Source organism: Podarcis raffonei, chromosome 6 (assembly GCF_027172205.1).
Source record: "Podarcis raffonei isolate rPodRaf1 chromosome 6, rPodRaf1.pri, whole genome shotgun sequence".
NCBI lineage: Eukaryota > Metazoa > Chordata > Lepidosauria > Squamata > Lacertidae > Podarcis > Podarcis raffonei.
The window spans coordinates 86,752,465-86,770,107 of NC_070607.1; the positions used below are offsets into that span (position 1 = coordinate 86,752,465).

Below are 17,643 nucleotides of genomic sequence, written 5' to 3' on the forward strand. Positions count from 1 at the left end.
GCCAGTATTCTGGAACAAGTGAACCCCCCAGGAATGGCAAAGAATATCCCACCAATAATCGTGAAGCCCAAGCCATTTGTCAATCCTGTTGCAGTAAATAAGTATCCCATCCCACGAAGGGCGACTGAAGGAGTGTAGGTGCATCTAGAGCGACTGCTCCAACATAGGATCTTGAGGCAATGCCAATCACAGTGAAACACCCCTTTGTTACCAGTGAAGAAAGGAAGCAGGCTATTATCCTGATACCAGAGCCAAAGAACTGCAGAGAACTCTGTGGCTTTCTGGGGTCTGCAGGATTTTGTAGGATATGGATATTTAATTACAGCATCATTGCCAAGCCTCTACATGAGTCAACCAGAGGAACTGAGAGAGACCCCTTTGTTTGAAACACAGAACAACAGCAAGCCTTCGTGGATTTGAAGAGGGCACTACAGCAAGCCCCAGCGCTTGGCATCCCAAACCCTGAGAAACCCTTTACTCTATTCGTGGATGAGGACCAAGGGACAGCGAAAGGCGTTTTGTGCCAAAATTGGGAAGCTGGCAACAGCCAGTGGCATACCTATCTGAGCGCCTGATGCCTACAGAACAAGGCTTACCGCCGTGCATGAGAGCAGTTGTGGCAGTAGCCACCCTACTGAACAAAGCAGACAAATTTACTTTTGGCCAAGACACTGTTTGTGTGACCCCGCATGCAGTCCCAGCTCTGCTTGACATGAAGGGTACCTATTTCCTCTCCCAAGCAAAGATGATGAAGAATATTTTAGCAGGCCTGACCTCAAAGATGAAGCAAACCCCCACTGGCCTTCATGGTTTGTGGATGGAAGCAGCTTTGTCGAGGCTGGGCAGCGAAAAGCAGGCTATGCAGTGGTAGCCTTGGAAGACCAAGTGATCGAAGTGCAGCCACTCCCGCCTGGAACGTCGGCCCGGCTGGCATAAATAACAGCGCTCACCAGAGCCCTGACCCTAGCAAAGGGACAGAAGATAAACATTTATACTCTAAGTATGCCTTTCTGACTTTACACGCCCATGGAGCCTTATGGAAAGAGAGAGGTTTGCTTACCTCCAGAGGAAGCCAGGTGGCCCACCCACAAGCCTTATTGAACCTTCTGGATGCTGTATGGGAGCCCGAGGCAGTGGCAGTTATCCATTGCTATGGCCACAAGACTGGACCAGGGGAAGTGGCCAGAGGAAATCGATTGGCAGACAGAGTGGCCAAGGAAGCAGCTCGGGAACTAGCCCCCACCTCGGTTATTGGAGCCCTGGTCCCAGAAGAAATTTTAAGCACCGCTGACAAGCCAGCTTATACCAAGCAGGAAAAGGACACTGCAGACGCCCAGGAACTGACATTAACCAAAGAAGGATGGTACCTTACTCATGATGACAGAATATGGATTCCAGAGTCCCTTTCTCGGCAGATTACTCAGAGATACCATGAGTCCACCCACATGGGACCAGATGCCACAACCAGACAGCTGAAGCAGTGCTTCTACATAGCCCACCTTTATCAACTGGCAGCCCAGATTTCCAGGAAGTGCCCGCTATGTCAAAAGAATAATCCCAGAACCGGACCCTTGGCTCCCCCGGGGATTCAGCATAGTGGAACTGCACCCATGGAAGACCTTGTTGTGGATTTCACTGAATTGCCCCGCTGTGGACCATACCGCTACCTGTTCGTGGCGATCTGCACGTATACAGAATGGGTTGAAGCCTGGCCCACCAGAACTGAAAAGGCATTTGAAGTAACCAGGTGCCTGCTTAGGGAGATCCTTCCCCGCTATGGGCTACCTAGGTCAATAGGATCTGACAATGGACCAGCCTTTGTCCACTCAGTTTTGCAATAACCCCCCATGTTAGTCAAAATGTGCAGTTTAATAATTATGTGCAGTAATTCTCCCGAGATTTTTTCTCTTTCTAACAGGTGGACCCAGGCCCACTGCTGTTAAAATTGCTGACCTCACCCCTTGGGTCCACCACACTTAAGTGAAGAAGGCTATTTTAGATTGGACAGTTACACCAAATCCTGATGATCCTCTGAAGCTAACCATCTCCAGAAGAGCGCCAGACGGCTGGACAAGTGGATGGGAGGGACGCCCGCGGGCAGCGTCCCCAACGTAGAGACTTTTTCCCCAGCAAAATTTAAGGCACCGCCACGACTTTTGATATTGGGGCCAGAACTCTTTGATATGGTCACTCCGTGTGTCAGGCCTCTGCAAGGGTGGATATATATTCCTGTGGGTATATGTTAATATATGTAGAGGGAGAAGCCCCTTTCGGATACAGTATGTTGGGAGGAAATCATGAGAGTATTAAGCATCCACAAGGACAGGTGGGAAAATTGGTTAAGATAATAGGCTCCTCCTCAGAGAGGTGGGACACAACCTCCCAAAAAGCAAGGCAGCTGATAGAGCACGAGTATCAGTGGGCCCTTCAGCAATAAAATAGATATGTCCTAGATAATGTTTCAGTCACCATTGATCACATGGAAACAATGATAGCCAGGAACCCGCTGAAAACTACAGGAGGTGATCTATGGGGTTGGTTGTATTCCTGGCTCCCTGATGGCAGTTGGCTCAGGAATGTTATAGTATTATTAGCAGGACCGCTATTAATCCTTTTGCTTCTTTGCCTCTGTATCCCCTGCTTATTGCAATGCTTGCAGCAAATGATGCAAAGACTCCTGTCACGGAAGCTAGGACCCACAGTCATCGCTGTGATGAGGGAGTATAGGCCCATACCCCAGAACGAACCTAAGTATTAGGTTGTTCAGAAGAAGAGGAGGGAGTGAAGGGAGAGGGGAACGGTTAATCATTAATATTATCTACACATAGTAAATTCCGGCACTCTGCTAGGATGGCTACACAAGCTCAAACTCAAAAATGCAGTTATTTGCAAAGCCTAAATCAGACAGGTCAGGAGACCGTTTCCTGTCTAACCAGCTATCTGAAACTGCTGATGCTAGCTACAGGTCAGAAGGTCGTTTCCTGCCTAGCCAAAAACTGCTGTCAACTAAAAACCACTAGCAAGATGTTTCCTGCTTTGCTTCTGCTTTAAGTAATGCAAGATAAGAAGAGATACGAAGGAAATGCTTAGCTAGCAAAAGAAAGACACGTGTACAAGAAGGTGGGAGGGGGTGCTTACTGAGCAGAGAAAATGCTTAACCAGCAGAGGAAGTGCTTAGCTAGCAGCCTTAGCCAGCAAATATTGGGGGGGAGGTATGGGAGGAGGGTGAATGCTTTCAGGTATAAAAATGCTTGCTGAACATGGTAACAACACAGTCAGATTTCAGAAACTATATTCTGCTGGCTGTCTCTGTGCACAGATTTGCAATAAATCTCTTTTCTCTGACCAAGAAGTCTCTGGAATTGTTTTTCCCCTCTGGCCACGGGGTTGGCGGACCGCTGGACCTCCGGGTACTGCTAATCTAAGGCTTCACAATCAGTTTCCAGGTCCAATTCAAAGTGCTGGTTTTGACCTGTAAAGCCTTCAATGGCTCAGGACTGCAATACCTCAAGGTTCACCTCTCTCCATACAAACCAGCCTGGACCTTGCAATCATCACCTGAGGCCCTTCTTCGTGTGCCTCCACTGTGAAAAGTCTGGAGGTGGCAACAGGAGAACAAGCCTTTTCTGCAGTGACTCCTCACTTGTGGAATGCTCTCCCCAGAGAAACTCACCTAGTACCATTGTCATATGTCTTTAGGCCTCCAGGTATAGGGTGTTATATAAATTCAATAAATAATAATGATAATAGGCACCAGGAAAAGACATTTCTCTGCTCTCAGGACTTTGGCTAATTACCATTCCTTTTAAATTGTATATGTTGGGGGTATAGGTTTAATTTTTTTCTTCTTTACTATGTTATATATTTTTTTGTTTTTATATTGTAAACTACCCTATGATTCTCAGATGAAGGACGGTATATAAATTTATTAAATAATAATAACTTATATTTTGGAAGCAATTTAGTATATTAGGTGCCTGCTATTGTTTCATCTAATTGCCTGTAATTTACACACCTTCTCCTCAATATTCTTTAGAGATGTTTAGCATTGGACCCGAGACATTCAGCGTTGCAAAGCATGTGATAGACTGCGGAACTATTTCTCTGACCTCTTGTCAAATGTGGGACAGAGGATAAAAGATAAAAGGAACACAATACAAAAAAAAGCACTTAAACTGTACACTGTGATGTTGCATTTATCGTAAGTGATGCATGCCAGTGAATTTTTTAATCCATTTCTAGAACACACAATCCAGTAAAAGTCAAAAGGCATTTAGGACCCCATTAACTTAAGTGGAAGAGATTTATGAATGGATCATGGCTCTAATACCGACAGCAACCTGAAAGAGTACAAATGGCAAACCATCTTTGCAAGGGCTTTCCCTTCCTGGTGAGAAATAACCTTGGAACGGCTGTTGGAAAGCAGCCACCTTGCTCACGTGCTTAGTAAGATAGAAGAGCGAGCAGCACCCACCAAACGCACCACTTATTATATACATACTACACTAGCTGGTAAACAATTACAGTAATCAGACACATCACCAAATCTCAGCTCTAACAAGGTGAATATTCCATTGGCTCTTTTCATCCAATTGTCTCAAAGCAGCACATCCACACCGCTAACTGCTGAAAAATTGCATGCTGTGAAGAAGCATGGGATGCAACTGCAGCCATTAATACAAAGCATATATCGAGGTTTAAGAATAGTACATACCTTGGATAGCTGTGGATTTGCTTGCTTTCCCCTCTAAGGCAAGCCATATTCAGCTGGGCTGCTAAAGCTCTTCTGTACTTCTTCCCACTTAATGACCCTAATCTTTCCGCAGCTCCTGGAGTGGAAATTGTTGCATGCTGATTTAAATACAGGTCATCGCCTAGCAAATCTCCAAAGGTTTCAGGACAGCACTCAGCATGGAGCAGTGGTAGAATACTCATTGAAATCAGCTGGAATAAGCACTCTGGCATCTTCTGTTACACAGAGCAATACCTTTGAGGCTTAAATACATGTAAAATGCAGTTCATAAACATTCTGCAAACCTTATGAATTCAGCTTCCCAATGCCAGGCTGTCATTCTGCCAGATCAGGATGTTAGCATTAAATTGGGGCAGGCAGTACTGCAAATTAGGACACTGACAGCAATGGAAGCTTGTATTATTTATTAATTATCACCATCATTTAGTATTACTATTAAGAACATTTGTACACCACTCTTTGCAGAGTGGCTTACATAATTAAAGCAAGACAATACTTGCCTGCAGGTTTACAATCTAGAAGGCATGGCTCAAAAGAAGTGTAGGGAAGAGGGGAAAATGCAAACCCAGCAACCAATTTGAGCTGGAAACAGTTCAGGGTTCCCCTTGCAGTGCTTATTTAATAGGTAAAGGCAGGTGGCTCTGTCATTTCTGCTGGCATAGACTGAACAGGATGTATTGTATACATTTCAGAAAATCACTAGAGCCTTGAAGCATTGGAAGTTGATTGCACTTGTTTGGAGCTTACAGCGGAAAATAAATTGCCAAGTATTGCTAGGAACCACCTGCTTGGGAGAAGTCTCGGATAACTGCCTCTTTTCCCATCCAATAATGCATTATTGCTCCCCGCTCTATAGCTAAGTGGATTCCTCTCTTCATCACCTGGTCCTACGTTTTTCCATCCCAGCCTGCGACATCTTAATCTTTTCTTCCTGCTCCCACTTTACCCTTTAAAATTAACTGCGTATCTAGGAATGTTGCAGGGCACGTAGAATCCCTAACACAGAGAGATGATTGGGTGTTGCTCTCATCGTCTTTCGACATCAGCTTCTATTTGGAAGTCATTGTAATGAGGACATCGAATTACTTGGTGGAACCCCTTACTCTCAAGTAGGACTGCAAATTGTTGGCCTGGATGCAGAGTCCTGAGGTCACCAGTCAGCCAACACCAGAGGTAGTATCATGAGGCTGTGGTCAGCAGTGCTCCTGTTGGAGCAGAGGTGGAGAACCTGTCCCCCCCCCCCCCAGCAAGACGTTGCTGGACTCAAAATCTCAACAGCCTCAGCCAATATGGCCAATGGTTACAGACAGAAATCATAGCATAACATCTCAAGGGCCACCCCCCCCACCTGTGTGCTAGAGCAAAAGCTTCGTCAGCAATGAATCACAACTCTCTCCTATCACTTTCCACCTGCCATTAGATTGGCCGAGCTTAGCATGGTGCCCTCATTTTTACAGGTGTGTAAATGTTCTTCTTAAAATAGAAGCCACAAGGGCTTTGATCCAGATCAGAACCATGACACGGGTGAAGGTTCTCTTCTCCCCCCCCACCTGCAATGAAATTTATGCTAAAGCTATTAGCATAAAGAGTGAATTACCTGTTATCTCTGAGCAATCATTCATGAATTTTCTATTGTATCCAGGTTATAACAGGAAACACAGAAGATGCTTGTGTAGCTGCCAATTCTCCATACAGTCTTGCCCCCTGCCCATTTCCCCCTTCTGTTTCTTTCCAAATTAACCCCTGCCTTACAGGGCATGCCTATGTGGCTACCCCACTGCCAAAACATAACATTTTCCTCATGAGACAAGAAGACTGGGACAGGAATTGCAGGGATGACTCATTGCTGATTGTTCTAATGAAATGTACACTTTGGTAAATTTTAAGAAGGTAGCTTCTGTTGATTTCGGAAATCACAAGGCATGTAAGAGAAACTAATTTGAGCACAGCTGCAACTCTGACACCATCCTCTTTGCTGCTATGCTTTTTTCTTTCCTAAAATGAAAAAGTAGCACCTACAATGCAAGAAAGAGGGGATCATCTGCACATAAGCACTTTCCAAGGGCTAAAGGTGGTTGGGGATGGCTTTTTAAGGATAAGAATCTTGCATACGCTCAGCATATACTTCAGTAGAAAGAGCACGTTATACCAAAGTTTAGGAATCTCTGCTCTGGACAGTAAAGTTTGCACAGGCTTTTGCAGGCCTAACACCTAAGAATTCTAATCTCCATTCCCACAATTCCTCTCAAATTATGAAAACGATCATAGCAAATTAAAGATAAAATATACAGGCTTTGAAATAATTACTCAATATTTAAATGCTGTGACTTTTTTTTATCAGAACAGTTACTATGCACCAAAATTAAAACACAGTTTTGAATATCAAACATTGACAACGTTTTAATTAAGTTAAGAACATTCTCAAATATATAAAAAACTGATATGCTTTTACAAATGCAATAAAGAAAAAGTACAAAAATATTTAAAATTTAAATATGCAAGTAAACATTTGTAACCTTAGGCATATTGACAGGTTTTCTTCCTTCCGCTTTCCCCCATTCGAAGATTCAAGGATACATTTCTATCTAAATAAGCGCTCAAAACTAGTGCTAGTTCTGTATTACTGCCATATGCTCATATGGCATAGAAAACTGCATGCACAAGCAGACTTCTGTAACTGTTCTCAATATATAAATGAGAAGATCTACAGAATTAGAGATTGCAAAATGAACTTGCAACCCATTAGTTCTGCCAATTACTACTTGGTGTAGTATCTTCAGGGAGATAATAGGCTTCTACCTCTTCAGTCCTTCATATGAAAGGTACCTTATACAGAAATTTTAATGGACCCTCTTCTACAACAGCATTACTCTGTTTCCACTGCTATTTTCATTTCACACAATATCCATGTTAAAAAGTCTTCCGTTTGGGTTTTGTATTCCATTCTCAACTTTCACCTCTAGAAATATTCCCCTGTGAAGAACAGGAAGAATATTGCAATCTCACCATTATTTTAGATATGGAATTAAAGAATACTAAATGACAAGATTAAGCACCCTGTCACGTTTTGTTCCTTATTGGAGACGGAAGCACAAATTACTATTTAAGAAATGTTAATAGTCCATGATGTTCTGCTGAGCAAGCATATAAATCATTATGCAATTCATTTAACAATGTTACAGTACACTTGAAATGGAACAAATACTTCTGTCTCAGAGTTTACATATTTATATTCCTTCCAGTTTCTTGAAACTGCAAAACCAAAGAATGAGCATATAACAAAATTACATTTTGCAACTGTTACAGTACCTTTTTGAAGTCGATCTACAAAACTAAAATAGTGGATTTCTGAACAAATTTACCCCTTAGTTATATATCATGCAGCTTCTGCCAAACTCATAATTTGCCTAGTACAAATCTTTAGCTGGTTAACCCTTCAAAATTATGAAGCATTTCTTAAACAGAGCAAAGCTTTAAGGTAAGGGAACAAATGCTATGTACCACACTTCATGTTAGCAAATTGTAACACTCATGACAGCAGCATACAAAGCAGCATTTTAATATAAACAATCATATTTCAAGTAATAACCAATGTTCTGCCAACACAAACTACCCAAGCTACTGTGCCCAGGATAATTCATCTTAATTTGGGTCCCAAAAGTAACAGAGTCTAGGAAAACCTAAATTCTATCAAAGATGGGGTTAACAATAGATTAACCTTCCAGTTTGTTCTATTGGAGGCCTATTATAGGTTGTAACTTTAAGATACTTCCTGTGTTTGCAGGAATTGAAAGTTCAGATTATTTCAGCTGAAAGTAATACAGTTGAATGGAACTGAGTCCGGCATATTACCTTCATGTATGAAGTATGCAACTTCTCTCCAGGTTTTTAATTTAAAAATCTAATCTACAGGTCCTCTTTCTTTTCAACAGATAGAAGAATAAATATTTCTTGAAGGAAGTTTACAACAGCTTGCTTCATATGTTCAGGCCTGATATAGACAAATATAGCTATATTTTATTTCTCCATAAAGGCTGCGGCTGCCATAGAAGACCTCATGTTTCCTCTTGCTGAAGAAGTGAATTCCTCTATTTCGGCATTCAGTTTGTTGATCACCCATTCTAGTGCTTCACGTCCCTGAGAACACACACAGCTTGATTAAAAATGTTCTAATTTCCTATCTAGTCAAGAAATGGAGGAGACATGCACTATATCTAGCTTGCATTGCAAAAATGTATCTAACATAAATGAAGTAATAAAATACAAGCAGAGCAATTTTATTCTAACCTAAAGTTAATTGTCTGGCCTAATATATAATGATTTAGTGCCAGCTAGGCCTTGTAATAAACACACCACACATGGCTTAAGGATTGCCTGCTCTAATATTAGACAGCAGCTCTATTCCGTGCCTTTCCACCTAAAGAATAGGGCCTTTTTTGTGGAAGCTACCAGACTTTGGAACACACTTCCTGGATGCATTAATCAGGTGCAATTTAAGTTTTAGATGCAATTTCAAAAGACTTTCCTGTTTGTAGAGGATTTTTTGGTTGTATTTATCATAAGTCAGGCAGATCTGGTCAAGGCAGAGTTAATATTGTCTTCCTGCAGTTTCCAATTGCTTTTGGATTTATTCCCTGAGCAGAATTCACTTAGGCTACATACTAAATGGTTTTTGAAAGATGGGGGATTAACTCCTATGTGAGGAGACTAGAGCTCAAAAAGCTCTTTGAATTTGAGTTTTTCACCTCCAGCTAAAGAGCTCTTTAGTCTGCAATTCACCTATATACACTTCAGTTAACTATTTAACTGTTAACTACAACACATTATACATGGGGCTGCCTCTGAAGATTGTTTGGAAACTGTAATAGGGGCAGAATTCAGCAGCCAGGTTGGGCAAGATGGTTTCAGCACATAATACCAACCCTGGCCCAAAGGTAAAGGTAAAGGGACCCCTGACCATTAGGTCGTCATGACCGACTCCGGGGTTGGGACGCTCATCTCGCTTTATTGGCCGAGGGAGCTGGTGTACAGCTTCCGGCTGTAAGCCAACTAAGCTGCTTCTGGCGAACCAGAGCAGCGCACGGAAACGCCGTTTACCTTCCTGCCGGAGCGGTACCTATTTATCTACTTGCACTCTGACGTGCTTTCGAACTGCTAGGTTGGCAGGAGCAGGGACCGAGCAACGGGAGCTCACCCCGTTGCGGGAATTTGAACCGCCAACCTGCTGATCGGCAAGTCCTAGGCTCTGTGGTTTAACCCACAGCGCCACCTACGCTTGCTAATTGCTGCCAATTAGTTTCTGAGCCCAGTTTAAAGTACTGGTTTTGACCTGTAAAGCCTGGTTGTTTTTTTTACCAGAGTCCCTGATATGGCTTAGAACATTCAAGGATGTATTAGACCCATTGACAACCCAACACTTTAAACTAGCCAACCAATCCACACTTCTCAATCTAGATGGAGCTGGAGCCTTCATGATCCCCACCATCTACTGGTTCTATCTCCACATGGTAGTTACAGCCAACTAAGGTAGATTAGTATTATCTCCATGCTGCATTATCAGGGGCTAAGTGATTGGTTCTTTGTCTACAACTATGTAGTACACTTACTGGCAATTTGACCTAGGAATTCTGCAAGTTCTCACTCAGCTGCAACAGCACTGCATTGCATGTCAATTCTAAAAGATCTCCATCTCCCTTTTTTATACCTCATAAAAGCTGACTACATACTTTTTTAGCATTAGAAGAGATTGTGTTCTCCATTAGTCCTTCCAGGTAACTGCTGACACTAACCCCTTTCACACAAATCGTTGCTTCTTGGGTCAAAATGGTTCTAAGGAAAAAAGAATAATGGTTTACCAACTTACTTCTCAAATTTCTGTTACTGCAGTAAAATCTTCCAAAATAGCACAGGTGCATCAAAGTATAGTTAGGTGCTCTGCTATTAACCAATCAACTATTTTAAAAAGGGGCAAATAGTTTTACAAGAGCTGGAGCAAACAAAAACAAAGTGGTCATGGATGAAGCAATAGTTTGCTCCAGAATACTGAAATGCCAATATTCCACAATTGTACACATTAATGGTAAGAATGGGAATCTGTGGGAGAAATTTAACCACCACTCTTACAGCACCTTTTGTCATTTCCTCCTTTCCGTGGAACTGAGCAGTTACACACACCTACAGAACCAGATTGCCGTGCACAGCTCTGCAAGTTTTCAAGGTGAATACCGTATTTTTCGCTCTATAAGACGCACCCCCCCAAAAAGGGAAATGTGTGTGCGTCTTATGGAGCGAATGCAGGGGGGAGGCAGGCGGGAAAAGCCCCCAAGGGCCGCACACAAGCTCCACGCAGCTCTTGCGGGCTTTTCCCCAGGAGGGAGAAGGGACTGACTGGCCGCGTCAGTCCCTTCTCCCTCCTCATAGAAAGCTGTGCACTCTTTAAAGGGTGTGCGGCTTCTGCGGGCTTTTCCATGATGTGGGGGAATTCCCCCACCTTGTAGAAAAGCCCGCAGGAGCCGTGCACCCTTTAAAGAGCGCGTTGCTCTTGGGGGCTTTTGTGGGAGGTGGGGGAAGGGACAGAGGGCAGCCCCTCAGTCCCTTCCCCCACCTTCCGCAAGAGCCGCACTCCCTTCCACTAGCTGTATGGAGCATGTGTGTGGCTCTTGGGGGCTTTTCCCACCGAGGAGGGAGAAGGGCAGTCCTTCAGTGACGGGCTGCCCTTCTCCCTCCTGGGGAAAAGCCTGCAAGTGCCGCATACACGCTCCATGCAGCTTGTGAAAGGGAGCGCTGAGCAGAGCCTGCAATGCATACAGGCTCTGCTCACTGCTCTCTTTAAAAATATTTTTTCCCCTTGCATTCCCCTTCTGAAAACTAGGTGCGTCTAATGGTCAGGTGCGTCCTATGGAGCAAAAAATACGGTAATTGTTTGAAGTCAGTTATAGCAATCAAGAGAAAAATGGAAACAAGGAAATGAGAATGAGGCTCACTTAGGCAGAGGCACCTATATCCTTTAAAATTAGACAGTAGACAATACAAAGAGGAGAACAGTCAAGGGGTGGCACGATAACGTAACAGGTTCTTGTCCTACCTAAAGAGACATTAATACGTCATTACTGAAAACACCCAGTGCCAGCAATCCTAGCAAATGGGATTACATTCATTACAATAAATCATGGTAGAAAAAAAGCTTGTTTTGGTCATTTTGAATGTGACCTACTCACAATCCTCAGACTATAAATTTAAATGAATGTCTAGAGCAGTGGTTCTCACTGGTGTGGCAGGAGAGGATGGCAAGTTTGGCAGGATGATTAAAGGGCAATCACTACTATATTTTGGGAAAGACTTATGTTCCTATGTAGCTGCATTGTTTTATACTTTCTGGATGTGCCATGACCGTATTATAAAGTAGTTGTGTCCTATGTTATAAATCACGTATTGTTAGTAGTTTCTTTTTGTTTTCCAATATATTTCTTATCAATTAAAAAACCAGTGTGGTGCAAGCAAATTTTTATTCTGAAAGTGTGGCCCAGAGAAAAAGGTTTGAGAACCACTGGTCTAGAGCAAGAATGGGGAACCAGATCCAGCCAGTGGGATAAAATGGGAGCTCACTTTTAACGTTCTGAACTGTGCAGTGGCAGGCACATCTCCACTTGTTCCTTACCTGATATCACATATGATGTCAAGAGTGAAGCAAGTAGGTGTGGCTTGGGGAAAATTGCCTCATGGGCCCAACTGGGGCCTGTGCTGGGCCTAATTAGGCTTGTAGACCATAGATTCCCCACCCATGGTTTAAAGTAAAACTCTAAAGAAATCAATTACTTACTTTTCTGGCTTTTCAGGATGCGGTTTATAGATTAATCTCTCATCTACTGACACCAGATTTGTAAACGAAATCTAGAAAAAAATTAATTTATATGGTAAGTCTTCCTATTATAAAATTCAGTAAGAAATGTAAAGGGCTGTACACTTATGGCATCTAAAACCACTACAGCTGGGACACAGTATTTTCATATTACAACAGTCTTCTCTAAGGTAGACATTACTACATCCCCCCCCCCAACTCAGATTACATCACATATAATGCAGCAGGAACTGGAAACAAATCCCTGATGCTAAATGTTGCCAGAGTCACAAAAGACTGTCATATTGACAGTCCACAAAATAAGTACAAGTCAGTATAACATGGCACAAAAACATCTGAGGGAAGTCACATTTGTGTGTAGCACTAAGAAGTGTCTCCCTTGTTTATTCAGTTTATGAACAAGAAATGTCAGAACAGCTCCACAAAAAATCTAAGTACGTTTTATATGTTCAAATAAAAGACTACCAAATAAGTCTACAAAAAACTTCCAATAGATTTTTGCATGTATGAACTAAAGTGTAAAGATTACACAGTTTTATTAATACTTACATTAGTAGAATTGAGCTCCAGTACTTTCTCTACTGGGTCAACTATGGAGTGTTCTTGTACATATGTCCTTGTTCTACAAGCACCAATAAGCTAGGAGAGAAACATCAGGCATTATATATTTCAGGACTATTTTCATTATCAACATGAATACAAGTCAGGACAAAAATTAAAGATATCTAGTCAGATCTCGAGATGTATATTCAATAGTTGCCAGTTTAGTGCACATGGCTTGTTCCATTTCATGTGCCTGAATCACGATCTAATTTCTGCTCCTTGTGTTGTTTTTCGCCTTTACCTGAACATTATTGTAATTGTAAAGGACTCCTCCACTTCTTCCCTTTCCTTATTCATGACTAGCTGAAAAAGCCTAAGGCTCATGCAGTCCTTTTCTCATAACAGGAAACTATGGGCTTTCTGTTACATCTGAACAGAGCCATTCACTTAACCCCCACCCCCCCAAACTCAGATATTAAAATGATTTAACCAGCTGAATTTATTTATTTTAATTAAATGGGAACACTCAGGCTATCAATCAATGCAAATGAAGTGGATAAGTGCTTCCTGAAATATGCTGACTAGAACATGATGGAGTGGATGACAAGAGGTTCTGACTTCTGTAGGAGGCAGCAGTTTGGAGTGCTATTGGATTGATGGACTCTCACTTTATTAATTCATTAAATATACACACAGATTTATCAAATGCTTCAGCTGCTATTATAAAATGCTAAATGAATGGACAGCACCTTTCAACAAAGCCACCAGTTCCTTCCAGGTCTAAATACAATGTAATTATGGTGTAAATAAACCCAACAGAAATTACTAATTTGCACCCTGAACAGTTCAGGAAAATCCAAATAATGTATTGTGAAAGTGTGAAATGCAAAGCTAACTTGATCCCCAAATACCACTTTCAGAGAAGGTCCTTACAATGTATTTTATAAAAACCAGGACAAATGCATGTAATTTCAAAGTAAGTCAGATATTTGTCCTGCATCCTGATTGGACACGTACTGATTTTACAATTGATGGCATCCCCCATTCGGTACTGAGCAACCTGTGGCTATGTAACTTTCCATTGGGATCTACATGCCGGTCCAGAACATCTACTCCAACCACACTGGGATTCATGGGATTTGGATATTTCTGCATAGCAGCTGTAGTAACTGTCTCCCAAGGGTGGCTGTCAAATAAAAACAAAAACGAAGATAAGCACTTTTCAGTTAGTTACATAGGAATAAGCTCTGCAGATAGTCTCAGATTTAGCTAATAACCTGAGCCAACCAATTCACCACATACTATTGTCACTGAATTCTCAAGGGATTCTCTTTCAAGTACTGTATAATGTAAACTGTGCAAAAAGCATCATAAAAATAAGCAAAAATGAAGAGTCTCAAAAGCAGCTTAAAGACCAGGTTGGTCACAAAAGAAAGAAGAGCACTACAAAGCCTAAGACACAACTCCAAAATCAGATACATTCAAATTCTGGGAGAATTAAGAGACAGCCCTGAATCCATTTCAACCCCAAATGGTGCTTGGATCCTTGGACTTTTATAATGAGCAAAAGAAAACTCAATAAGATCAACACATGGCCAGACCTAGCAACTGCAGCAGTCGGTGAAAAACATGTTTTTCAAACAGCAACTGCTGGAACAGAGCATGGCTAAACACGTGCTGCCTGCACAGAATGAAAGGAAGGCAGAGCGGGGGAGGCGCCTGATGCAGTTCTTCAGCATCCATTTTCCAGCCTGCATTTCCTTACACCAAGGAGCGGGAGACACCGTAAGAACACTGCAGAAGAGAACTTGGCCACGGCAGACCCAAGAAGGTGGCGGGCTACCATCAGCCTAGAAAATGTGGACAAGAAAATTGCACTAATCCTCAGGACAGTTGCTTAGCCGCAGCCACATGGGAAGAAAGATACCAACTATGCACTGCAAAATATGATGTAATGCTTCTTCACTGAAATAAGCATCCAGTGAAGTACCTGTGAAAGAAACAAAAAGGAGCCCACTTTTCTTCTGCTTTCAATTCCTCCTCTTAAAACCCACATCGTTGCAGCTTTTTTTAAATAAATAAAATTCCCTAACAGATTTTTTTTATGGGGGGTGGAGAGAAGAGAAGGACAAGAGGGACGAGATGGGTGCTGCTGCTACTATACCCTCAAACCAACCTTGGCGATGGAAAAGGTTGTCAGCAGCGCCTGAATAACTACAATAGATTTCCCCCCCTTCTTCTTTATGCCCCATTTGAAAGGTTTCCATAGGTGACCAAAACAGAGCTGGGGACAATCAATTCGCGACGCTGGGGAAATGGGGGCAAGAGAGGGAGAAGAAGCGCATGCACTTCTGTGGGGTAGTAGGAACCTTAACCCCCCCAAAAAAGATTATCAGACGCCCCCTCGCCCAAGGCAGCTGTTTCGGGGGTGCGTGTGGGATAATTAGGGGATGGAGGGGGAGCCCCTTAAAGGCCAGCGCGCCCCTGCCCCTCTCCACCCCCTAAGTCAAAGCCGCCCGCGCCGTGCCCCAAAGGGGGTGCTCCTCGGGTGTCCCCTCAGAGGCCGAGTTGCCGCTGCGCCCGACCCCCTCCCCGCTTTAACCCGGCATCTTGCCGCCCGCTACTCACTCGAAGGTGTGCTCAGAGGTCCAGATCTTCATAGCGGCGGCCGGAGGAGGAGGAAGATGGAGGCGTGGGGGGGGGGGTTGCCTCTCGGCAGCCTCGGTTTCCTTCAGACGCCCCCCGCGCCTCGCGACGCCCTTCCGAGCCGCCCGCCCAGCCTGACTGACGGAGCTGAGAAAGGACTGAGGCGGAGGGTGAGGGGACGAAAAGAGCCGGGTGACCGTTCCCCTCCTGCCCTCAAGTGCGCCTGCTCCGCCCGTGAGGGGCGGGGGAGAGTGGGAGGGGCGAAGCACCTAGGGAAACGTCTGATAGGGCGGCGTCCTATTCACCGGCTGGGCGACGTCAGAACTGAAGCCATCCTTCCTTCGGCTACCTTGAGAGCGAAGGGGCCTCGGGCGCCGGCGGGGCGCGAGCCGCACTAGCGCGCGTGCGCACCATCCCAACGGTTTCTACGCGCGTGCGCGCCTGCGCGGTGGCAAGACCCTCGATGACGCCCCCTGCCCCATTTTGTTGAGGTCCTCAGTGCTGCATGGGGCAGCGGGAAGCCTGGCACCACCACGATTATGTCTCCAACTGTAGTATTTTATTTTTATTTAATTTATTATAATATTTATAATATTCAAGGAGCTCAAGGTGGCGTTTTTTTACCACTTTCCCCCCCCCAACAACCACCCTGTGAGGTAGCCTCGGTTGTGCTACTGTGACTGGAGTGAGGCTTTTAATAAAATTGCAGGTAATGGTGTTTCCCAATCGGGGAAAAATAAATAGGCCCAGAAGCAAGGGTGGTGCAATGTCAGTTTGATGTTGGGTCTGAGTGTCTGGCAAATGACCCTGGTTTGAAGCCTCAGTGACCTTGAGCCAGCAAATTGCTCTCAGCCTGTCCTACCTCGCAGGATTGTTTGGAGGATAAAATGGTCAGGCGCAGGGGAGAACCAAGTATGCTGGATAAAAATGTGCAATGGAGTAGGAGGAACGATTAGGCGCCTTGCTACGAGAGCAAGTCTTCAGAGAACTGTAGAGGGACAAATTTTGAATGCACAAGATTTATTTGAGTTTGCTTCCAAAAACATAAAGGGAATTCAGGTGTTTTTCACACCATCAGCTGAGGTGGGTGCAAACGAAGAATTCCTGAAGGGACGGTATCATAATTCATTATCAGTAGGTGGCACCAGAAAGAACCACTTCTTCAAACCATTGGACAAAAGAACCCTTTTGGTGAAGCGGATTTCAGTTTCTGACAAATCTTAAAGCCACTGTTGGTGATAAAACCAAAGAACTAGTCAATATTATTCCAGGTCGGTTACTTCCGGGTCACCACGGAGCGCAACCCAAAAATGCTCTACCTGAAGCGTATTCATCCCAAGGTATGACTGTACATAGCCCATTCTACAAAAAAAGTATGATATATGTGTTAGTTGTGGTTTGCGAGCTATGGCTTATCAGACCTACCAAGAATAAAATGACAAAAAATCACTTTGAATGGTCGGTGACCCTTTTCTGTGGCACTTAATACCATTTTTATACCTTATTTTGAAAGGCCACAATTAGCTTTATTTTGATACTAAAATAAGCCAAATTGGTTGAAAAATAAGTGAAACAGGAGGTTTTTTTCTAAACTGATGCAGAAATTGCATTAGCCTAAATCACATGAAAATTGACATTTTAAAAAAATTCTCCTGTGTCCAATTTTGGACCAAAAAAATCTTACAAAATTAATTTGTGGTTATCTCATAGGTATCTACACTTAATTTTTTTTAAAAGAAAATCTGAGTCGTGAGATAACAGTTGAGTATTAAAATCAGGTGATTTGGCGTGGAACGACCCTCTTGCCATCTTAACTGGTGCACAGAAGGTTATGCTACTGTAA

General features: G+C 43.3%; 1 protein-coding gene across 1 annotated transcript; it reads right to left on the reverse strand.

Moving 5' to 3' along the window:
- Positions 1–7,126: 7,126 nt before the first annotated feature.
- PRELID3B (PRELI domain containing 3B) lies at positions 7,127–16,140 on the reverse strand. Its single transcript, XM_053394397.1, has 6 exons — positions 15,783–16,140; positions 14,172–14,340; positions 13,161–13,250; positions 12,573–12,643; positions 10,480–10,582; positions 7,127–8,890 (listed from the first exon to the last, which is right to left on the reverse strand). Exons 1-6 carry the CDS (start codon positions 15,812–15,814, stop codon positions 8,771–8,773), a joined length of 585 nt encoding a protein of 194 aa, XP_053250372.1. The 5' UTR covers positions 15,815–16,140; the 3' UTR covers positions 7,127–8,770.
- Positions 16,141–17,643: the final 1,503 nt, after the last annotated feature.

What these genes read in the sequence shown, in the direction of transcription:
- PRELID3B (XM_053394397.1), bottom strand. Translation starts at nt 15,814, where the DNA reads ATGAAGATCTGGACCTCTGAGCACACCTTCGA. An exon ending in TGCCATCAATTGTAAAATCA is followed by an intron (nt 13,251 to 14,171) that starts GTACGTGTCCAA and finishes TTTCTCTCCTAG; the next exon opens with CTTATTGGTGCTTGTAGAAC. An exon ending in CATCCTGAAAAGCCAGAAAA is followed by an intron (nt 10,583 to 12,572) that starts GTAAGTAATTGA and finishes TTTTTTCCTTAG; the next exon opens with AACCATTTTGACCCAAGAAG.